This window comes from Nesoenas mayeri (genome assembly GCF_963082525.1).
Source record: "Nesoenas mayeri genome assembly, contig: SCAFFOLD_171, whole genome shotgun sequence".
In the NCBI taxonomy this organism is placed as follows: Eukaryota; Metazoa; Chordata; class Aves; order Columbiformes; family Columbidae; genus Nesoenas; species Nesoenas mayeri.
The window spans coordinates 3,733-29,403 of NW_027659980.1; the positions used below are offsets into that span (position 1 = coordinate 3,733).

Genomic DNA, 25,671 nt, shown 5'->3' on the forward strand with positions numbered 1-25,671 from the left:
ATGTTTTGGTGCCCCCCCATGTTTCAGGGTCCCCCCATTTCGGGGTCCCCCCATTTTGGGGTGCACTCACATCGCTCCCTGCAGAACTCCCCCAGGTACCCCTCGATGCCCCCCGCACCAACCCCCCCATGTTTTGGTGCCCCCTATGTTTAGGGGTCCCCCCATTTCGGGGTCCCCCCATTTCAGGGTCCCCCATTTTGGGGTGCACTCACATCCCTCCCTGCAGAACTCCCCCAGGTACCCCTCGATGCCCCCGCACCAATCCCCCCATGTTTTGGGGTCCCCCCCATATTTTGGTGCCCCCCCCATGTTTTGGTGCCCCCCCATATTTCGGGGTCCCCCCGTTTTGGGGTGCACTCACATCCCTCCCTGCAGAACTCCCCCAGGTACCCCTCGATGCCCCCTGCACCAATCCCCCCATGTTTTAGTGTCCCCCCACATATTTCGGGGTCCCCCCCATGTTTCGGGGTCCCCCCCATTTCGGGGTCCCCCCGTTTTGGGGTGCACTCACATCCCTCCCTGCAGTACTCCACCAGGTAGCCGTTGATGCCCCCCGCACCAACCCCCCCATGTTTTAGTGTCCCCCCACATGTTTTGGTCCCCCCCCCATGTTTCGGGGTCCCCCCATTTCGGGGTCCCCCCATTTCGGGGTCCCCCGTTTTGGGGTGCACTCACATCCCTCCCTGCAGTACTCCACCAGGTAGCCGTCGATGCCCCCCGCCCCCACCCTCTCGGGGGGGCGCCACTTGAGCGTGGCCGTGGTGTCCGTCACGTCGTCCAGCACCAGGTGGGTGGGCTCACTGGTGGGGGCTGAAAGGGGGGGGACACACCCCAAAATCACCCATCAGGGATCCCCCCCCGCACCCCAAAAGAAAAGTCCCTGGTGTCCAGGGGGGGACCCCAAAACCCCCCTTGGCTTCTCCAGCCCAGCGCCCACAGCTCCTCCAGGACCCAGAGAACCAGTTATGGGCCCCCCCTGCACCCTTTTATGGGGCGCCCAGACCCCTTGAATCCCTCCAGGACCCCCCCACATCCCTCCAGGACCTCCCATATCCCCCCATGTCCCCCCACATCCCCCCATGTCCCCCACATCCCTCCAGGACCCTCCATATCCCCCCATGTCCCCCCACATCCCTCCATGTCCCCCACATCCCTCCATGTCCCCCACATCCCCCCAGGACCCCCCATATCCCCCCATGTCCCCCACATCCCTCCATGTCCCCCACATCCCCCCAGGACCCCTCATATCCCCCCATGTCCCCCCACATCCCCCCATCACCCCCCATATCCCCCCATGTCCCCCACATCCCCCCATGTCCCCCACATGTCCCTCTACATCCCTCCATGGACCCCCCACATCCCTCCATGTCCCCCCATATCCCCCCATGTCCCCCACATCCCTGCATGGCCCCCACATGTCCCCCCACATCCCTCCATGTCCCCCATATCCCTCCATGTCCCCCACATCCCTCCATGTCCCCCCATATCCCTCCAGGACCCCCCACATCCCCCCATGTCCCCCACATGTCCCCCCACATCCCTCCATGTCTCCCATATCCCTCCAGGACCCCCCATATCCCCCTAGGTCCCTCCACATCCCCCCAGGACCCTCCATCTCCCCCCATATCCCTCCATGTCCCCCACATCCCTCCAGGACCCCCCATATCCCTCCATCTCCCCCACATCCCTCCATGTCCCCCCATATCCCTCCACGACCCTTCATGACCCCCCACATCTCTCCAGGACCCCCCATGACTCCCCACATCCCCCCAAATCCCTCCAGGACCCCCAAGGACCCCCCAGGACCCCACCGATGGGCATGAAGGGCTGGGTGTTGTGGCTGGGCTGCGAGACGCCGATGGCGTTGACGGCGCAGACGCACATCCCTCCATGTCCCCCCATATCCCTCCAGGACCTCCCCACATCCCCCCACATTTCCCCAGGACCTCCCAGGACCCCCACATCCCCCCAGCACCCCCACATCCCTCCAGGACCCCGAGGACCCCCCAGGACCCCACCGATGGGCATGAAGGGCTGCATGTTGTGGCTGGGCTGCGAGACGCCGATGGCGTTGACGACACAGACGCGCATCCCTCCATGTCCCCCCATATCCCTCCAGGACCCCCCCAACATCCTCCCACATTCCCCCAGGACTTCCCAGCACCCCAAATCCCTCCAGGACCCCCAGGACCCCCCAGGACCCCACCGATGGGCATGAAGGGCTGCGTGTTGTGGCTGGGCTGCGAGACGCCGATGGCGTTGACGACACAGACGCGCATCCCTCCATGTCCCCCCATATCCCTCCAGGACCCCCCCACATCCCCCCACATTCCCCCAGGACCTCCCAGCACCCTCACATCCCCCCAGCACCCCCACATCCCTCCAGGACCCCGAGGACCCCCCAGGACCCCACCGATGGGCATGAAGGGCTGGGTGTTGTGGCTGGGCTGCGAGACGCCGATGGCGTTGACGACACAGACGCGCATCCCTCCATGTCCCCCCATATCCCTCCAGGACCCCCCCACATCCCCCCACATTCCCCCAGGACCTCCCAGCACCCTCACATCCCTCCAGGACCCCCAGGACCCCCCAGGACCCCACCGATGGGCATGAAGGGCTGGGTGTTGTGGCTGGGCTGCGAGACGCCGATGGCGTTGACGGCGTAGACGCGCATCTCGTACAGCACGCCCTCGATCATGCGCGTGGCCTCGAAGGTGGTGCCCACGTAGGGCTCGAAGTTCAGCTTCATCCAGCGCTGCGAGCCCTTCTTCTTCCTCTCCATCAGGTACCCTATGGGGGCGCGACACGGTGGGGAGGTGGGAAAGGGCTTTGAGATGGGGTCCAACCACAAACCAACTCTATAATGTCCCCAAGAACCTGGTCTGTTCAACCATCAATGGTTGGTGACCCTTCAATGTCCCTCCAACCTAATTTGTCCCATAATCATTGAATTATGGAATCATCGAGTTTGGGAAAGAGCTTTGAGATCATCGAGTCCAACCACAACCCAACTGTGTCACTAAATGTCCCCAAGAACCTCATCTGCTTGACCATCAATGGATGGAGACCCTTCAATGTCCCTCCAACCCAATTTGTCCCATAATCATTGAATTATAGAACCATTGTGGTTGGAGAAGACCCTCAAGGTCATCAAGTCCAACCACAACCCAACTGTGTCACTAAATGTCCCCAAGAACCTCGTCTGTTCAACACTCAATGGTTGGAGACCCTTCAATGGCCCTTCAACCCAATGTGTCCCATAATCATTGAATTATAGAATCATTGAGTTTGGAAAAGACCCTCAAGGTCATCGAGTCCAACTACAACACAACTGTGTCACTAAATGTCCCCAATAACCTCATCTGTTCAACACTCAGTGGATGGAGACCCTTCAATGTCCCTCCAACCCAATTTGTCCCATAATCAATGAATTATAGAACCATTGTGGCTGGAGAAGACCCTCAAGGTCATCGAGTTCAACCACAACCCAACTGTGTCACTAAATGTCCCCAAGAACCTCATCTGTTCAACCATCAATTGATGGGGACCCTTCAATGTCCCTCCCACCCAATTTGTCCCATAATCATTGAATTATAGAACCATTGTGGCTGGAGAAGACCCTCAAGGTCATCGAGTCCAACCACAACCCAACTGTGTCACTAAATGTCCCCAAGAACCTCATCTGTTCAACCATCAATTGATGGGGACCCTTCAATGTCCCTCCCACCCAATTTGTCCCATAATCATTGAATTATACAATCATTGTGGTTGGAGAAGCCCCTCAAGGTCATCGAGTCCAACCACAACCCAACTGTGTCACTAAATGTCCCCAATAGCCTCATCTGTTCAGCCATCAATGGATGGAGACTCTTCAATGTCCCTTCAACCCAATTTGTCCCATAATCATTGAATTATGGAATCATTGTGGTTGGGAAAGACCTTTGAGATCATCAAATCAAACCACAACCCAACTCTATAATGTCCATGAGAACCTCATCTGTTTAGCCATCAATGGATGGAGACTCTTCCATGTCCCTTCAACCCACTGTGTCCCATAATCATTGAATTATAGAATCATTTGGGTTGAAGAAGACTCACAAGGTCATTGAGTCCAACCACAACCCAACTGTGTCACTAAATGTCCCCAAGAACCTCATCTGTTCAACCATCAATGGATGGGGACCCTTCAATGTCCCTCCAACCCAATTTGTCCCATAATCATTGAATTATAGAACCATTGTGGTTGGGAAAGACCTTTGAGATCATCGAGTCCAACCACAACCCAACTGTGTCACTAAATGTCCCCAAGAACCTCGTCTGTTCAACACTCAATGGTTGGAGACCCTTCAATGGCCCTTCAACCCAATTTGTCCCATAATCATTGAATTATAGAATCATTGAGTTTGGGAAAGACCCTCAAGGTCATTGAGTCCAACCACAACCCAACTGTGTCACTAAATGTCCCCAAGAACCTCATCTGCTCAACCCTCAATGGATGGAGACCCTTCAATGTCCCTTCAACCCAATTTGTCCCATAATCATTGAATTATAGAATCATTGTGGTTGGGAAAGAGCTTTGAGATCATCGAGTCCAACCACAACCCAACTCTATAATGTCCATGAGAACCTCGTCTGTTCAACCATCAATGGTTGGTGACACTTCAATGTCCCTTCAACCCATCTTGTCCCATAATCATTGAATTATAGAATCATTGTGGTTGAAGAAGACCCTCAAGGTCATCGACTCCAACCACAACCCAACTCCATAATGTCCATGAGAACCACATCTGTTCAACCATCAATGGTTGGAGACCCTTCAATGTCCCTCCCACCCAATTTGTCCCATAACGGTTGAATTATGGAATCATTGAGTTTGGGAAAGACCCTCAAGGTCATCAAGTCCAACTACAACACAACTGTGTCACTAAATGTCCCCAATAGCCTCATCTGTTCAGCCATCAATGGATGGAGACTCTTCAATGTCCCTTCAACCCAATTTGTCCCATAATCATTGAATTATGGAATCATTGTGGTTAGGAAAGACCTTTGAGATCATCAAGTCAAACCACAACCCAACTCTATAATGTCCATGAGAACCTCATCTGTTCAACCATCAATGGATGGAGACTCTTCCATGTCCCTTCAACCCACTGTGTCCCATAATCATTGAATTATAGAATCATTTGGGTTGAAGAAGACCCACAAGGTCATTGAGTCCAACCACAACCCAACTGTGTCACTAAATGTCCCCAAGAACCTCATCTGTTCAACCATCAATTGATGGGGACCCTTCAATGTCCCTCCCACCCAATTTGTCCCATAATCATTGAATTATACAATCATTGTGGTTGGAAAAGCCCCTCAAGGTCATCGAGTCCAACCACAACCCAACTGTGTCACTAAATGTCCCCAAGAACCTCGTCTGTTCAACCATCAATGGTTGGTGACCCTTCAATGTCCCTTCAACCCAATTTGTCCCATAATCATTGAATTATGGAATCATTGTGGTTGGGAAAGACCTTTGAGATCATCAAATCAAACCACAACCCAACTCTATAATGTCCATGAGAACCTCATCTGTTTAGCCATCAATGGATGGAGACTCTTCCATGTCCCTTCAACCCACTGTGTCCCATAATCATTGAATTATAGAATCATTTGGGTTGAAGAAGACTCACAAAGTCATTGAGTCCAACCACAACCCAACTGTGTCACTAAATGTCCCCAAGAACCTCATCTGTTCAACCATCAATGGATGGGGACCCTTCAATGTCCCTCCAACCCAATTTGTCCCATAATCATTGAATTATAGAACCATTGTGGTTGGGAAAGACCTTTGAGATCATCGAGTCCAACCACAACCCAATTGTGTCACTAAATGTCCCCAAGAACCTCGTCTGTTCAACACTCAATGGTTGGAGACGCTTCAATGGCCCTTCAACCCAATTTGTCCCATAATCATTGAATTATAGAATCATTGTGGTTGGGAAAGACCTTTGAGATCATCGAGTCCAACCACAACCCAACTGTGTCACTAAATGTCCCCAAGAACCTCGTCTGTTCAACACTCAATGGTTGGAGACCCTTCAATGGCCCTTCAACCCAATTTGTCCCATAATCATTGAATTATAGAATCATTGAGTTTGGGAAAGACCCTCAAGGTCATCGAGTCCAACCACAACCCAACTGTGTCACTAAATGTCCCCAAGAACCTCATCTGTTCAACCATCAATGGATGGGGACCCTTCAATGTCCCTTCAACCCAATTTGTCCCATAATCATTGAATTATAGAATCATTGTGGTTGGGAAAGACCTTTGAGATCATCGAGTCCAACCACAACCCAACTCTATAATGTCCATGAGAACCTCGTCTGTTCAACCATCAATGGTTGGTGACACTTCAATGTCCCTTCAACCCATCTTGTCCCATAATCATTGAATTATAGAATCATTGTGGTTGAAGAAGACCCTCAAGGTCATCGACTCCAACCACAACCCAACTCCATAATGTCCATGAGAACCACATCTGTTCAACCATCAATGGTTGGAGACCCTTCAATGTCCCTCCCACCCAATTTGTCCCATAAAGGTTGAATTATGGAATCATTGAGTTTGGGAAAGACCCTCAAGGTCATCAAGTCCAACTACAACACAACTGTGTCACTAAATGTCCCCAATAGCCTCATCTGTTCAGCCATCAATGGATGGAGACTCTTAAATGTCCCTTCAACCCAATTTGTCCCATATTCATTGAATTATGGAATCATTGTGGTTGGGAAAGACCTTTGAGATCATCAAATCAAACCACAACCCAACTCTATAATGTCCATGAGAACCTCATCTGTTCAACCATCAATGGATGGAGACTCTTCCATGTCCCTTCAACCCACTGTGTCCCATAATCATTGAATTATAGAATCATTTGGGTTGAAGAAGACCCACAAGGTCATTGAGTCCAACCACAACCCAACTGTGTCACTAAATGTCCCCAAGAACCTCATCTGTTCGACCCCTCAATGGATGGAGACCCTTCAATGTCGCTTCAACCCAATTTGTCCCATAATCACCAAATTATAGAACCATTGTGGTTGGAGAAGACCCTCAAGGTCATCGAGTCCAACCACAACCCAACTGTGTCACTAAATGTCCCCAAGAACCTGGTTTGTTCACCCCCCCGTGCAAGGGGGTCACAATGTGGGGACACCACGGGCAGGGGGTGACACGTGGGGGGCACACGGGGGTCTCACCGGTGACGGGCTGCCCCCCGTCGTACTTGGGGGGCTCCCAGGCCAGCACGGCCCAGTCCTCGCCCACCGAGGTGATGCGCACGGCCTCGGGGGGGTCGGGAACGTCTGTGGGGACACGTGGGGACATGTGGGGACATGTGGCACCCCCCAACTGTGCCCACATCCCTGGCCACCCCATGGCGCCAGCCCCACGTGTCCCTGTGTCCCCATGTCCCCTTGTCCCCAGCCTCACATCCCCATGTCCCCTCCCATGTCCCCATGTCCCCTGATACCCCCACAACCCCCCGTCCCCGTGTCCCCTCCCCCATCCCCGTGTCCCCTCTCATGTTCCCATGCCCCTTGATATCCCCACACCCCCCTGTCCCCATGTCCCCTCCCATGTCCCCATGTCCCCTGGTACCCCCACATTCCCCCATCCCCCTGTCCCCTCCCATGTCCCCTGATATCCCACACACCCCCATCTCCATGTCCCCATGTCCCCTGATACCCCCACATCCCCCATCCCTGTGTCCCCTCCCATGTCCCCATGTCCCCTTATACCCCCACGTCCCCCATCCTCATGTCCCCATGTCCCCTGATACTCCCACACCCCCCATCCTCATGTCCCCTCCCATGTCCCCATGTCCCCTGATACCCCCACATCCCCCCATCCTCATGTCCCCTCCCATGTCCCCATGTCCCCTGATACCCCCACATCCCCATCCCCATGTCCCCTCTCATGTCCCCATGTCCCCGATACCCCCACATCCCCCCGTCCCCATGTCCCCTCCCATGTCCCCATGTCCCCTGATACCCCCACATCCCCCCATCCCCGTGTCCCCTCCCATGTCCCCTGATACCCCACACCCCCCGTCCCCATGTCCCCTCCCATGTCCCCATGTCCCCTTATAGCCCCACACCCCCCATCCCCGTGTCCCCTCCCATGTCCCCTGATATCCCCACATCCCCCCGTCCCCATGTCCCCTCCCATGTCCTCATGTGCCCTGATACCCCCACACCCCCCATCTCCGTGTCCCCTCCCATGTCCCCTGATACCCCCACATCCCCATCCCCATGTCCCCTCCCATGTCCCCTGATACCCCCACATTCCCATCCCCATGTCCCCTCCCATGTCCCCTGATACCCCCACATCCCCCATCCCCGTGTCCCCTCCCATGTCCCCGTGTCCCCTGATACCCCCACATCCCCCATCCCTGTGTCCCCTCCCATGTCCCCGTGTCCCCTGATATCCCACACACCCCCATTTCCATGTCCCCATGTCCCCTGATACCCCACACCCCCCGTCCCCATGTCCCCTCCCCATCCCCGTGTCCCCTCCCATGTCCCCATGTCCCCTGGTACCCCCACATCCCCCATCCCCGTGTCCCCTCCCCTGTCCCCATGTCCCCCCATCCCCGTGTCCCCTCCCCGTGCCCGCGTCCCCTGCGTACCGACCACCTTGAGCAGGATGGTGGCCGTGTCCTCGCCCACGGGGTTGGTGACGCGGATGGTGTACCGCGCCTCGTCCCCCCGCTCCGCGCTCTCGATCACGAAGCTGCTCAGCTCCTTCTGCTCCTGCACGTGCACGCGGCCCTCGCGCTCCGAGAACACCTGCGCACAGGGGACATCGTGGGGACATCGTGGGGACATCGTGGGGACACGGGCACCGAGAACACCTGGGGACATGGGGACACGTGGGGACACGTGGGGACATGGGCACCGAGAACACCTGGGGACATGGGGACACGTGGGGACACGTGGGGACATCGTGGGGACACGGGCACCGAGAACACCTGGGGACATGGGGACATCGTGGGGACATGGGGACACGTGGGGACACGGGCACTGAGAACACCGGGGGACACGGGGACACGTGGGGACATCGTGGGGACACGGGCACCGAGAACACCTGGGGACATGGGGACATCGTGGGGACATGGGGACACATGGGGACACGGGCACTGAGAACACCGGGGGACACGGGGACACGTGGGGACATCGTGGGACATCATGGGGACACGGGCACCGAGAACACCTGGAGACATGGGGACACGTGGGGACACGTGGGGACATGGGCACCGAGAACACCTGGGGACATGGGACACGTGGGGACATCGTGGGGACATCGTGGGGACACGGGCACCGAGAACACCTGGGGACATGGGGACATCGTGGGGACATGGGGACACGTGGGGACACGGGCACTGAGAACACCTGGGGACATGGGGACACGTGGGGACATCGTGGGGACATCGTGGGGACACGGGCACCGAGAACACCTGGGGACATGGGGACATCGTGGGGACATGGGGACACGTGGGGACACGGGCACTGAGAACACCGGGGGACACGGGGACACGTGGGGACATCGTGGGACATCATGGGGACACGGGCACCGAGAACACCTGGGGACATGGGGACATCGTGGGGACATGGGGACACGTGGGGACACGGGCACTGAGAACACCGGGGGACACGGGGACACGTGGGGACATCGTGGGACATCATGGGGACACGGGCACCGAGAACACCTGGGGACATGGGGACATCGTGGGGACATGGGGACACGTGGGGACACGGGCACTGAGAACACCGGGGGACACGGGGACACGTGGGGACATCATGGAGACATCGTGGGGACACGGACACTGAGAACATCTGGGGACATGGGACACGTGGGGACATCGTGGGACATCATGGGGACACGGGCACCGAGAACACCTGGGGACATGGGGACACGTGGGGACATCATGGAGACATCGTGGGGACACGGACACTGAGAACATCTGGGGACATGGGACACGTGGGGACATCGTGGGACATCATGGGGACACGGGCACCGAGAACACCTGGGGACATGGGGACACGTGGGGACATCGTGGGGACATCGTGGGGACACGGGCACCGAGAACACCTGGGGACATGGGGACACGTGGGGACATCGTGGTGATGTGGGGACACAGACACTGAGAACACGTGGGGACATGGGGACATCATGGGGACATCATGGGGACATGGGCACTGAGAACACCTGGGGACATGGCGGCACAGGGGGACACAGAACCACCCCAGGAGGGGTCATGGGGACACAGGGGACACGGGACCCCCCAGGAGGACACAGGGGGCCCCAGGGGGACATGGGACCCCCCAGGAGGGGCCCTGGGGACACAGTGGGACATGGGGACACAGGGGGACATGAGACCCCCCAGGAGGGGCCATGGGGACACGGGGGGCCATGGGGACACAGGAGGACACATGGGGACGCAGGGGGACACAGGACCCCCCAGAAGGAGCCATGGGGACAGAGGGGGACACAAGAGCCCCCAGGAGGGGACATGGGGACACAGGGGGACACAGGACTCCCCAGGAGGGGCCATGGGGACAGAGGGGGACATGGAGACATGGGGACACAGGAGGACACATGGGGACCCAGGGGGACACGGGACCCCCCAGAAGGGGCCATGGGGACACAGGGGCCATGGGGACACAGGGGGACACAGGACCCCCCCAGGAGGGGCCAAGGGGACACAGGGGAACTCAGGGGGACACAGGGGCACACAGGGGGACACGGGACCCCCCAGAAGGGGCCATGGGGACAGAGGGGGACACAAGAACCCCCAGGAGGGGCCATGGGGACACAGTGGGACATGGGGACCCAGGGGGACATGGGCCCCCCGAGGAGGGGCCCCGTGGCCGCGGCGTCACCCTCGTCGCCCTTCATCCAGGTGACGGTGGGCGCGGGCTCGCCGGTGATGGGCACGTCGAGGCGCAGCTTGTTCCCCGCCACCACCACCACCGTGTTCTCCGCGTTCTTCCCCGAGCAGTCCAGGTGGATCTTGGGGGGCTCTGGGGGGGACGCCGTGGGGCACCATGAGACCCCATGGGTGGCACCACCCCCATGAGACCCCATGGGTGGCACCATCTCCATGAGACCCCATGGGTGGCTCCAACCTCCCCCAAGAACTCCATGGGTGGTTCCAAGACCCCCATGGGTGTCTCAAATCACCTCTAAGACCCTCATGGGTGGCCCCATCCCCATGAGACCCCCATGGGTGGGACCAACCCCATGAGACCCCCATGGGTGGCTCCAACCTCATGAGACACCATAAGTGGCACCAACCCCATGAGACCCCCATGGGTGTCATCAACCCCATGAGACCCCTATGGCTGACACCAACTCCTTGAGACCCCCATGGGTGGCACCATCCCCATGAGACCCCATGGGTGGCACCAACCCCATGAGACCCCCATGGGTGGCATCAACCCCAGGAGACCCCAATGGGTGGGACCAACCCCATGAGACCCCATTGGGTGGCTCCAACCCCATGAGACCCCAATGGGTGGGACCAACCCCATGAGACCCCATTGGGTGGCTCCAACCCCATGAGACCCCCATGGGTGGGACCAACTCCATGAGACCCCATGGGTGGCACCAACCTCATGAGACCCCTATTGGGTGACTCCAACCTCATGAGACCCCATGGGTGGCTCCAACCGCCCCCAAGAACCCCATGGGTGGTTCCAAGACCCCCATGGGTGTCTCAAATCACCTCTAAGACCCCCATTGGGTGGCACCAACCCCATGAGAACCCATGGGTGGCACCAAACCCATGAGACCCCATTCGGTGACTCCAACCTCATGAGACCCCCATGGGTGGCACCAACCCCATGAGACCCCCATGGGTGACCCCAACCCCATGAGACCCCATTGGGTGACACCAACCCCATGAGCCTCCCATGGGTGGCTCCAACCCCATGAGACCCCAATGGGTGGCACCAACCCCATGAGACCCCATTGGGTGGCTCCAACCTCATGAGACCCCAATGGGTGGGACCAACTCCATGAGACCCCCCATGGGTGGCACCAACCCCATGAGACCCCATTGGGTGACCCCAACCCCATGAGACCCCATTGGGTGACACCAACCCCATGAGACCCCCATGGTGGGGACACCGTGGGGACCGTCCCCCCGTCTCACCTTGCTTGGGGACGTACTCCACTTTGATCTCTGTAGGGAGGGAAGGGTTAATTAGGGGGGGGGCACAAATGCCACCTGTGACACGCCCCCCCCAAGTGACATCGGTGTCCCCAAAGTGTGACCCACCCCCAGGATGGGCGGGAATGTCCCCAAATGTCCCCAAATGTCCCCACAGTGTTGTGGCTGCCCTGAACCCCCCAAGTGACTCCAAATGTCACCTTGACCCCCCACAAGACCCTCTCCCAATTGTCCCCAACCCCAGGTGTCCCTAAGGTGTCCCCATGTCCCCTTGGCCCCGCGAGACCCCCCCCAGCCCCACAAGCACCCCAAGTGTGACCCGCCCCCAAGTTGGGGGGCAATGTCCCCAAATGGTGCCCTGACCCCCAGCAGTGCTGTGGGTGCCCTGGGAGTTTGGGAAGTACCCAGGAGGGACCCAGGAGTTCGGGGAGGGACCCAGGAGTGCCCCAAGGGACCCAGGAGTTCGGGACAGACCCAGGAGTTTGGGAGAGACCCAGGAGTACCCCAAGGGACCCAGGAGTTCGGGAGGGACCCAGGAGTGCCCCAGGGTACCCAGGAGTTCGGGAGGGTACCCAGGAGTTCAGGAGGGACCCAGGAATGCCCCAGGGTACCCAGGAGTTCGGGACAGACCCAGGAGTTTGGGAGAGACCCAGGAGTACCCCAAGGGACCCAGGAGCTCGGGAGGGACCCAGGAGCGCCCCAGGGTACCCAGGAGTTTGGGAGGGACCCAGGAGTACCCCAAGGGATCCAGGAGATCAGGAGGGACCCAGGAGTGCCCCAGGGTACCCAGGAGTTCAGGAGGGACCCAGGAGTTCGGGAGGGACCCAGGAGTGCCCCAAGGGACCCAGGAGTACCCCAAGGGATCCAGAAGTGCCCCAGGGTACCCAGGAGTTCGGGAGGGACCCAGGAGTGCCCCAAGTGACTCCTAATGTCACCCTGACCCCCCACACGAGCCTCCCACGGGTGTCCCCAGGTGAGCTGTGCCCCCCGGCCCCCCAGGTGCCCCTCCGCACCGAGGAAGTTGAGCTTGGCGGACAGCGAGAGCGCGTAGCCGTCGGGGATGAAGGTGTAGTCGCCCTCATCCTCGGGACGCACGTCGTCGATCACCAGCTTGTGGATCCTGGGGGGCGGAGCGGGGGTTGGGGGGCGCCCCACGGAAACAGCTGCCCCGAGTGCCCCATAGGGCACGAGACCCCATGGGTGGCACCATCTCCCTCCAAGACCCCCACTGGGTGGCTCCATCCCCATGAGACCCCCATGGGTGGCACCAACCCAATGAGACCCCATTGGGTGGCTCCAATCTCCCCCAAGAACTCCATGGGTGGCTCCAAGACCCCCATGGGTGTCTCAAATCACCTCTAAGACCCTCACGGGTGGCATCATCCCCATGAGACCCCAATGGGTGGCACCAACCCCCTGAGACCCCATTGGGTGCCTCCAACTCCTTGAGACCCCCATGGGTGGCACCAACCCCATGAGACCCCATTGGGTGCCTCCAATTCCTTGAGACCCCATGGGTGGCACCACCTTCATGAGACCCCATGGGTGGCACCAACCCCATGAGACCCCATTGGGTGCCTCCAAACCCATGAGACCCCATGGGTGGCACCAACCCCATGAGACCCCATTGGGTGCCTCCAAACCCATGAGACCCCATGGGTGGCACCAACCCCATGAGACCCCATGGGTGGCACCAACTCCCTCCAAGACCCCCACTGGGTGCCTCCATCCCCACGAGACTCCCATGAGCACCTCCATCTCCCTCCAAGCCCCCCATGGGTGCCTCCAACCCCATGAACCCCATGGGTGACACCAACGTCCCTCAAGACCCCCATGGGTGCCTCCAACACCATGAGACCCCCATGGGTGTCACCAACCCCATGAGACCCCATGGGTGGTTCCAAGACCCCCATGGGTGTCTCAAATCACGTCTAAGACCCTCACAGGTGGCACCAACCCCATGAGACCCCATGGGTGATACCATCCCCATGAGACCCCATGAGTGGCACCAACTCCCTTCAAGACCCCCATGGGTGCCTCCAACCCCATGAGACCCCATTGGGTGGCACCAACCCCATGAACCCCATGGGTGGCACCAATGTCCCTCAAGACCCCCATGGGTGCCTCCAACCCCATGAACCCCATGGGTGGCACCAACGTCCCTCAAGACCCCCATGGGTGCCTCCAACCCCATGAACCCCATGGGTGGCACCAATGTCCCTCAAGACCCCCATGGGTGCCTCCAACCCCATGAACCCCATGAGTGGCACCAACGTCCCTCAAGACCCCCATGGGTGCCTCCAACCCCATGAACCCCATGGGTGGCACCAATGTCCCTCAAGACCCCCATGGGTGCCTCCAACCCCATGAACCCCATGAGTGGCACCAACGTCCCTCAAGACCCCCATGGGTGCCTCCAACCCCATGAACCCCATGAGTGGCACCAACGTCCCTCAAGACCCCCATGGGTGCCTCCAACACTATGAGACCCCACGGGTGGCACCGTCCCCATGGCTTCTTCCAACCCCATGAGACCCCACTGGGTGCCTCCATCCCCACGAGACCCCCATGGGCACCTCCATCTCCCTCCAAGCCCCCCATGGGTGCCTCCCACCCCCTCCCTTGCCCCCCACGTGTCCCCCCCCCATGGTCCATGCCCACCTGCCGGTGTGGGAGATGTGGATGCGCTTGCTGGGCCGCACCTCCACCCCATTGCGGAACCAGCGCCCCGTCACCTTCTCGTCCGACACCTCGCACTTGAACACGGCCTGCTCCGACGCCTGCACCGTCAGGTCCGCCATGCCCTGCAGCACCTCCAGCTGCTTCTCTGCGGGGGACGCGGCGTTGGGGGGCGCCCGGAGACCCCCCGCGCACACAGAGCCCCGCGGGGCGGCCCCCGGGACCCCCCGGGTGGGCCCAGTGAAGGACCAGCAGGACGCTGCGGGGCACCCCTGGAAACAACCATCGGCCCCTCCAGGGACTCTTGGTCACCCCCTGGAGACCAACAAGGTCTCCACAGGCACCCTGGGGACCCTCCAGACACCATAGGTGGCACCGACCACCCCCAAGAGCCCCATGAGTGGCTCCAACTCCAGGGGACCCCCATGGGGTTCTTCCGACCACATGGGTGACACCAACTCCATGAGACCCCCCCATGGGTGGCATCAACCCCATGAGAACCCATGGGTGGCTCCAAGCCCATGAGACCCCATGGGTGGCACCAACCCCATGAGACCCCCATGGGTGGCACCAACTCCATGAGACCCCATTGGGTGGCACCAACCTCATGAGACACCATGGGTGGCACCAACCCCTTGAGACCCCCATGGGTGGGACCAACCCCATGAGACCCCATGGGTGGCTCCAACCTCATGAGACCCCATGGGTGACACCATCCCCATGAGACCCCATGGGTGTCTCTGACCCCATGAGACCCCCATGGGTGGCACCAACCCCATGAGACCCCATGGGTGGCACCAACCCCATGAGACCCCCATGGGTGGGACCAACTCCATGAGACCCCATTGGGTGGCACCAACCCAATGAGACCCCCATTGGGTGGCTCCAACCTCCCTCAAGGACCCCATGGGTGGCTCCAAGAACTCCATGGGTATCTCAAATCACCTCTAAGACCCTCACGGGTGGCACCAACCCCATGAGACCCCATGGGTGACATCAATCCCATGAGACCCCATGGGTGGCACCAACCCCATGAGACCCCATGGGTGGCTCCAACCTCATGAGACACCATAAGTGGCTTCAACCCCATGAGACCCCATGGGTGGCACCAACCTCTTGAGACCCCATGGATGGCATCAACCTCCCCTGAGACCCCCATGGGTGGTTCCAAGACCCCCAGAGGGGTCTTAAATAACCTCTAAGAACCCCATGGGTGGCTCCAACCCCATGAGACCCCAATGGGTGTCACCAACCCCATGACACCCCCATGGGTGGCACCAACCCCATGAGACCCCCATGGGTGGCTCCAATCCCATGAGACCCCATGGGTGGCACCAACCCCATGAGACCCCCATGGATGGCACCAACTCCATGAGACCCCCATGGGTGGCAGAAACACCATGAGACCCCCATTGGGTGGCTCCAACCTCCCTCAAGGACCCCATGGGTGGCTCCACGAACCCCATGGGTATCTCAAATCACCTCTAAGACCCTCATGGGTGGCACCAACCCCATGAGACCCCATGGGTGACACCAACCCCACGAGACCCCCATGGGTGGTTCCAAAACCCCCAGAGGGGTCTTAAATAACCTCTAAGAACCACATGGGTGGCTCCAACCCCATGACACCCCCATAGGTGTCACCAACCCCATGAGACCCCATTGGTTGCCTCCAACCCCATGAGACTCCATGGGTGTCTCCAACCCCATGAGACCCCATGGGTGGCTCCAATCTCTTGAGACCCCATTGGTTGCCTCCAACCCCATGAACCCCATGGGTGGCATCAACGCCATGAGACTCCATGGGTGGCTCCAACCTCTTGAGACCCCATTGGTTGCCTCCAACCCCATGACACCCCATTGGGTGACACCAACCCCATGAGCCCCCCATGGGTGACACCAACCCCACGAGACCCCCATGGGTGGTTCCAAGACCCCCAGAGGGGTCTTAAATAACCTCTAAGAACCACATGGGTGGCTCCAACCCTATGACACCCCCATAGGTGTCACCAACCCCATGAGACCCCATTGGGTGCCTCCAACCCCATGACACCCCCATAGGTGTCACCAACCCCATGAGACCCCCATGGGTGGCATCAACCCCATGAGACCCCATGGGTGGCATCAACCCCATGAGACCCCATGGGTGGCTCCAACCCCATGAAACCCCATTGGGTGGCACCAACCTCATGAGACCCCATGGGTGTCTTCAACCCCATGAGACCCCTATGGCTGACACCAACCCCATGAGACCCCATGGGTGGCATCAACCCCATGAGACCCCATGGGTGTCTCCAACCCATGAGACCCCATGGGTGGCACCAACCCCATGAGACCCCATGGGTGGCTCCAACCTCATGAGATACCATAAGTGGCACCAACCCCATGAGACCCCATGGGTGGCATCAACCCCATGAGACCCCATGGGTGGCACCAACCCCACGAGACCCCATTGGGTGGCACCAACTCCATGAGACCCCCATGGGTGACACCAACCCCACGAGACCCCATGGGTGGCACCAACCCCACGAGACCCCATGGGTGGCACCAACCCCAGGAGATCCCATTGGTTGCCTCCAACCCCATGACACCCCATTGGGTGACACCAACCCCATGAGCTCCCCATGGGTGTCACCAACCCCATGAGACCCCATGGGTGGCACCAACCCCATGAGACCCCATGGGTGCCTCCAACTCCTTGAGACACTCATGGGTGGCTCCAACCTCTTAAGACCCCAATGGGTGACACCAACCCCATGACATCCCCATGGGTGTCACCAACTCCCTGAGCCCCCCATGGGTGTCACCATCCCCCCGAGCCCCCCGGTGCCCCCAACCTTCCACGATGATGTCGGCCTCGCTCTCTCCGCCGTTGGTCATGATCTTGTAGCGGCCGGTGTCCTCCTTGGTGGCCTCGTTGATGATCAGGTAGTGCTTCTTGCCGTCCTTCTTGAAGCGGTACTTGAAGGTCTCCTCGCGGGTCAGCTCCACGCCGTCCTTCATCCTGCGGGGACGCGGCCGTGGGGCGGACGCGCGGACACGGGGACGGACGCACGGACATGGGGACGGACGCACGGACACGGGGACGGACACGCGACACAGGGATGGACACGCGGACACAGGGGTGGACACGCGACACAGGGATGGACGCGTGGACACAGGGATGGACACGCGACACAGGGACGGACACGCGGACAGGGGGACGGACACGCGGACATGGAGGGACGCGGGTGGTTGGATGGACACACAGACACAGGGGTGGATATGCCTGGTGGGGATGGACACGCGGACACAGGGACGGACGCGCGGACACAGAGACAGACACGCAGACACAGGGACGGACACGCGGACACAGGGATGTACACGCGGACGCAGAGACGGACACGCGGACGCAGGGGTGGACACGCGGACGCAGGGGTGGACACGCGGACGCAGGGACAGACACGCGGACACAGGGACGGACACGCGGACACAGGGATGGACACGCGGACGCAGGGACGGACACGCGGACGCAGGGGTGGACACGCGGACGCAGGGACAGACACGCGGACGCAGGGACAGACACGCGGACACAGGGACGGACACGCGGACACGGGTGGATGCACGGACACAGGGACAGACGCACGGACACAGGGACGGACGCGCGGACACGGGGACGGATGCGCGGACACGGGGATGGACACGCGGACACAGGGGTGGACACGCGGACACAGGGACGGACGCGCGGACACGGGGACGGACACGCGGACACAGGGATGGAGGCACGGACACAGGGACGGACACACAGACACGGGTGGACACGTGGACACAGGGACGGACACGCGGACACAGGGATGGAGGCACGGACACAGGGACGGACACACAGACACGGGTGGACACGTGGACACAGGGACGGACGCACGGACACAGGGACGGACGCACGGACACAGGGACGGACACACGGACACGGGTGGACACGCGGACACAGGGGTGGACATGCGGACACAGGGACGGACACACGGACACGGGTGGACACGCGGACACAGGGACGGACACGTGGACACGGGGTGGACACGCGGATACAGGGATGGACACGTGGACATGGAGGGACGTGGGTGGTCGGATGGACACACAGACACAGGGGTGGACATGGGTGGTTGGTGGGGTTGGACACGGGTGGTGGGGATGGACACACAGACAGAGGGATGGACACGGATGGTGGGGATGGACACACGGACACAGGGATGGACACACAGACACAGGGGTGCACATGCCTGGTGGGGACGGACACATGGACACAGGGGTGCACACGCCTGGTGGGGATGGACACACGGACACAGGGATGGACACACGGACACAGGGGTGCACACGCCTGGTGGGGATGGACACACAGACACAGGGGTGCACACACCTGGTGGGGATGGACACACGGACACAGGGATGGACACACGGACACAGGGGTGCACACGCCTGGTGGGGATGGACACACGGACACAGGGATGGACACACAGACACAGGGGTGGACACAGACACAGGGATGCACATGGATGGTGGGGATGGACACATAGACACAGGGATGGACACACAGACACAGGGATGCACATGGATGGTGGGAATAGACACACAGACACAGGGATGGACACGGACGGTGGTGATGGACACACGGACGGTGGTGACGGACACACAGACAGTGGTGACGGACACACGGACAGTGGTGACGGACACACGGACAGTGGTGATGGACACACGGATGGTGGTGATGGACACACAGACAGTGGTGACGGACACACGGACGGTGGTGATGGACACACGGATGGTGGTGATGGACACAAGGACAGTGCTGATGGACACACAGACACAGGGATGGACACACGGATGGTGGTGACGGACACACAGACAGTGGTGACGGACACACGGACAGTGGTGACGGACACACGGACACAGGGATGGACACGAATGGTGGTGATGGACACACGGATGGTGGTGATGGACACACAGATGGTGGTGATGGACACACAGACAGTGGTGATGGACACACAGACAGTGGTAATGGACACACATACGGTGGTGACAAACACACGGACGGTGGTGATGGACACACGGACGGTGGTGATGGACACACGGATGGTGGTGACGGACACACAGACAGTGGTGATGGACACACGGACAGTGGTGACGGACACACGGACACAGGGATGGACACGAATGGTGGTGATGGACACAACGATGGTGGTGATGGACACACGGATGGTGGTGATGGACACACAGACACAGGGATGGGACATGGATGGTGGTGATGGACACATGAACGGTGGTGACGGACACACGGACGGTGGTGATGGACACATGGATGGTGGTGATGGACACACGGACGGTGGTGATGGACACACGGACAGTGGTGATGGACACACAGACACAGAGATGGACACACAGACAAAAGGGTGCACATGGCTGGTGGTGATGACACACAGACGGTGGTGATGGACACACGGATGGTGGTGACGGACACACGGATGGTGGTGATGGACACACGGACACAGGGATGGACACACGGACGGTGGTGACGGACACACGGATGGTGGTGATGGACACAGGGACACAGGGATGGACATGGATGGTGGTGACGGACACACAGATGGTGCTGATGGACACACGGACAGTGGTGATGGACACACGGACAGTGGTGACGGACACACAGACACAGGGATGGACATACGGAGGGTGGTGATGGACACACGGACGGTGGTGATGGACACACAGACACAGGGATGGACACACAGACACAAGGGTGCACATGGCTGGTGGTGATGGACACATGGACGGTGGTGACGGACATACGGACGGTGGTGATGGACACACAGACACAGGGATGGACATGGACAGTGGTGATGGACACACGGACGGTGGTGATGGACACACAATGCTGGTGGTGACGGACACACGGACGGTGGTGATGGACACACAGACACAGGGATGGACACACAGACGGTGGTGATGGACACATAGATGGTGGTGACGGACACACGGACGGTGGTGACGGACACACGGATGGTGGTGATGGACACACGGACACAGGGATGGACACACGGATGGTGGTGATGGACACACGGATGGTGGTGATGGACACAGGGACACAGGGATGGACATGGATGGTGGTGACGGACACACAGATGGTGCTGATGGACACACGGACAGTGGTGATGGACACACGGACAGTGGTGACGGACACACAGACACAGGGATGGACATACGGAGGGTGGTGATGGACACACGGACGGTGGTGATGGACACACAGACACAGGGATGGACACACAGACACAAGGGTGCACATGGCTGGTGGTGATGGACACATGGACGGTGGTTGACGGACATACGGACGGTGGTTGAATGGACACACAGACACAGGGATGGACATGGACAGTGGTGATGGACACACGGACGGTGGTGATGGACACACAATGCTGGTGGTGACGGACACACGGACGGTGGTGATGGACACACAGACACAGAGATGGACACACAGACGGTGGTGATGGACACATGGATGGTGGGTGACGGACACACGGACGGTGGTGACGGACACACGGACAGTGCGGATGGGCACACAATGCTGGTGGTGATGGACACACGGATGGTGGTGATGGACACACGGACGATGGTGACGGACACACGGACACAGGGATGGACATGGATGGTGGTGACGGACACATGGACGGTGGTGATGGACACACGGCTGGTGCTGACGGACACACGGACGGTGGTGATGGACACACAGACAGTGGTGACGGACACACGGACGATGGTGACGGACACACGGACACAGGGATGGACATGGATGTGGTGACGGACACATGGACGGTGGTGATGGACACACGGCTGGTGCTGATGGACACACGGACGGTGGTGATGGACACACAGACAGTGGTGACGGGACACACGAATGCTGGTGCTGATGAACACACGGACGGTGGTGACGGACACACAGACACAGGGATGGACACACGGACGGTGGTGATGGACACACGGACACAAGGGTGCACACGGATGGTGGTGACAGACACACGGACGGTGGTGACGGACACACGGACGGTGGTGATGGACACAGGACACAGGGATGGACATGGATGGTGCTGATGGACACACGAATGGTGGTGATGGACACATGGACAGTGGTGATGGACACACAGACAGTGCTTATGGACACACGGATGGTGGTGACGGACACACAGACGCAGACACAGACACACGGCCACGCGGGCGCCCCCGCCCCCCCCGTACCACATGACTTGCGCCCCCTCCTCCGACACCTCGGCCTCCAGCACCACGCGGTCGTCCACGAACACCTGCTGGTCGTCCAGCCCCTTCTCGATGGTCACGGGGGGCTCTGGGGGCCACGGGACCATCAGCACCGGGCGGGGGGGTCACCGCGAGCACCCCCCGCCCCCCCTGGGCCCCCCACCCACCCTTGACGAAGACCTCGGTGAAGCACTTCTCGTCGTTGACGCGGCACTCGTAGGCGGCGTCGTCGGCCAGCGAGGACTTGTTGATGGTCAGGATGCGCTTCAGCCCCACGTTCTCAAACACGTACCTGGGGACGCGGGGACACGGGGGTCACGGGGACGTGGGGGGACACGGGGATGTGGGGACACCAGGGGACATGGGGACGCGGGGACACGGGGGTCACAGGGACGTGGGGGGACACGGGGATGTGGGGACACCAGGGGACATGGGGACGCGGGGACACGGGGGTCACGGGGACGTGGGGGGACATGGGGATGTGGGGACACCAGGGGACATGGGGACACGGGGACATGGGGGTCATGGGGACGTGGGGGGACACGGGGATGTGGGGACACCAGGGGACACGGGGACGTGGGGACACGGGGACATGGGGACACAAGGGGACACAGGGACACAAGGGGACACAGGGACACCAGGGGACATGGGGACACGGGGACATGGGGGTCATGGGGACGTGGGGGGACACGGGGATGTGGGGACACCAGGGGACACGGGGACGTGGGGACACGGGGACATGGGGACACAAGGGGACACAGGGACACAAGGGGACACAGGGACACCAGGGGACATGGGGACACGGGGACATGGGGGTCACAGGGACGTGAGGGGACACGGGGATGTGGGGACACCAGGGGACATGGGGACACGGGGACACGGGGGTCATGGGGACGTGGGGGGACATGGGGATGTGGGGACACCAGGGGACATGGGGACACGGGGACATGGGGGTCATGGGGACGTGGGGGGACACGGGGATGTGGGGACACCAGGGGACATGGGGACACGGGGACATGGGGGTCATGGGGACGTGGGGGGACACGGGGATGTGGGGACACCAGGGGACACGGGGATGTCAGGGGACACAGGGACATGGGGACACGAGGGGACACAGGGACATAGGGGGACACAGGGACACAAGGGGACACAGGGGACATGGGGACACCAGGAGACACAGGGACGTGGGGGGACACAGGGATGTGGGGACATGGGGGACACAGGGACATGGGACACGGGGGTCACGAGGACGTGGGGGGACATGGGGATGTGGGGACACCAGGGGACATGGGGACGTAGGGGGACACGGGGACACAGGGACATGGGGACACCAGGGGACACAGGGACGTGGGGGGACACCAGGGGGTGGGACATGGGGACATGAGGGGACACGGGGACGTGGGGGGACACGGGGATGTGGGGACACCAGGGGACACGGGGACATGGGGACACGGGGGAAACCAGGGGACATGGGGACGTGGGGGGACACGGGGACACGGGGACATGGGGACATGGGGGACACAGGGACATGGGGACACGAGGGGACACAGGGATGTGGGGGGACACAGGGACGTGGGGACACGGGGGGACACGGGGACATGGGGACGTGGGGGGACACGGGGACATGGGGACATGGGGGACACAGGGACATGGGGACACGAGGGGACACAGGGATGTGGGGGGACACAGGGACGTGGGGACACGGGGGGGACACGGGGACATGGAGACGTGGGGGACACAGGGACACAAGGGGACACAGGGACGTGGGGACATGAGGGGACACAGAGACGTGGGGGGACACGGGGACACGAGGGGACACGGGGACACGGGGACATGGGACGTGGGGGGACACAGGGACACGGGGACACGAGGGGATACGGGGACATGGGGACACGGGGGAAACCAGGGGACATGGGGACGTGGGGGACACGGGGACACGAGGGGACACAGGGACGTGGGGACATGGGGAACATGGGGGAACATGGGGATACAGGGACACAGGGACACCAGGGGACACAGGACGTGGGGGACATGGGGACACGAGGGGACACAGGGACGTGGGGGGACACAGGGACACGAGGGGACACAGGGATGTGGGGGGACACAGGGACATGGGGACACGAGGGGACACAGGGACACGAGGGGACACAGGGACACAGGGACACCAGGGGACATGGGGACGTGGGGGGACACGGGGATGTGGGGGGACACGGGGACATGGGGACGCGAGGGGACACAGGGACATGGGGGGACACGTGGACACCAGGGGACACAGGGACACAGGGACATGAGGGAACACAGGGATGTGGGGGGACATGGGGGAATTTAGAGGGTCCCCCGTGTCCCACATCCCCCATCCCCCCCATATCCCCCATGTCCCCCATTCCCCCATTCCCCCCATGTCCCACATCCCCCCCATATCCCCCATGTCCCCCATATCCCCCATGCGCCCCATTCCCCCCATAGCCCCCCATCCCCCATTCCCCCCATATCCCCCATATCCCCCATAGCTCCCATGCCCCCCATATCCCCCATGCCACCCATAGCCCCCCATGTCCCCCATGCCCCCTGTGCCCCCCCTGTGCTCCCCATATCCCCCATATCCCCCCATGTCCCCCATCCCCCATAGCCCCCCATATCCCTCATGTCCCCCATGTCCCCCATCCCCCATTTCCCCCATATCCCCCATAGATCCCCCATGACCCCCATCCCCCATATCCCCCATGCCCCCCATCCCCCATCCCCCCCATCTCCCCCATGTCCCCCATGTCCCCCCTTCTCCCCTGTGCCCCCCATGCCCCCCATATCCCCTATGCCCCCCATAGCCCCCCATGTCCCCCCTTCCCCCATCCCCCCCATTCCCCCCCATCTCCCATTCCCCCCATGCCCCCCATAGCCCCCATGCCCCCCATATCCCCCCATGTCCCCCATCCCCCATATCCCCATGTCCCACATCTCCCCCATGTCCCCCCATGTCCCATATCCCCCATATCCCCATGTCCCCCATATCCCCCCCACGTCACCCATCCCCCATGCCCCCCATTCCCCCCATGCCCCCCATCCCCCCCACGCCCCCCACGCCCCCATATCCCCCATAACCCCCTCACTTGGAGCTGGGCTTGATGAGCTGGCCGTTCTTGTACCACTTGAGGGGCAGGTCGGGGTTGCTCAGCTCCACCACCAGCTTGATCTTGTTCCCCTTGTCCACCTGGTACGCGGGTCCAGCTTGCGGATGAACGCTGGGGGGGCACGGGGGGTCAGGGGGGGTCAGGGGGTACCAGGGGGCATGGGGGCACGGGGGGTCAGGGGGGGTCACGGGGTACCAGGGGGCATGGGGGGCACGGGGGTCACGGGGGGCACAGACTCCCCACAGCCCCCCAGGCCCCATAAACAGCTTCACTCTTCTTGAGGACCCCCCAGTGACCCCAGATCCCCCAGTGACCCCAAAAACCCCATTAACCCCAGATCCCCCAATGACTCCAGATCCCCCATT

The 25,671-nt window shown here is 60.7% G+C and overlaps 1 protein-coding gene across 1 annotated transcript in view; it reads right to left on the reverse strand.

Annotated features, from left to right (window-relative positions):
* Positions 1-675: 675 nt before the first annotated feature.
* The window catches only part of LOC308052489 (myosin-binding protein C, fast-type-like), a gene marked incomplete at both ends in the record, with an annotated part of 42,008 nt that continues 17,012 nt past the window's right edge, over positions 676-25,671 (reverse strand). The window contains 13 exon segments of the mRNA XM_080364564.1: positions 676-810; positions 2,602-2,790; positions 7,249-7,353; positions 8,679-8,838; positions 10,934-11,073; positions 12,207-12,236; positions 13,238-13,344; positions 14,886-15,051; positions 17,741-17,907; positions 22,161-22,266; positions 22,346-22,470; positions 25,286-25,394; positions 25,397-25,417. Coding sequence (XP_080220690.1) covers positions 676-810; positions 2,602-2,790; positions 7,249-7,353; positions 8,679-8,838; positions 10,934-11,073; positions 12,207-12,236; positions 13,238-13,344; positions 14,886-15,051; positions 17,741-17,907; positions 22,161-22,266; positions 22,346-22,470; positions 25,286-25,394; positions 25,397-25,417 — 1,560 coding nt within the window.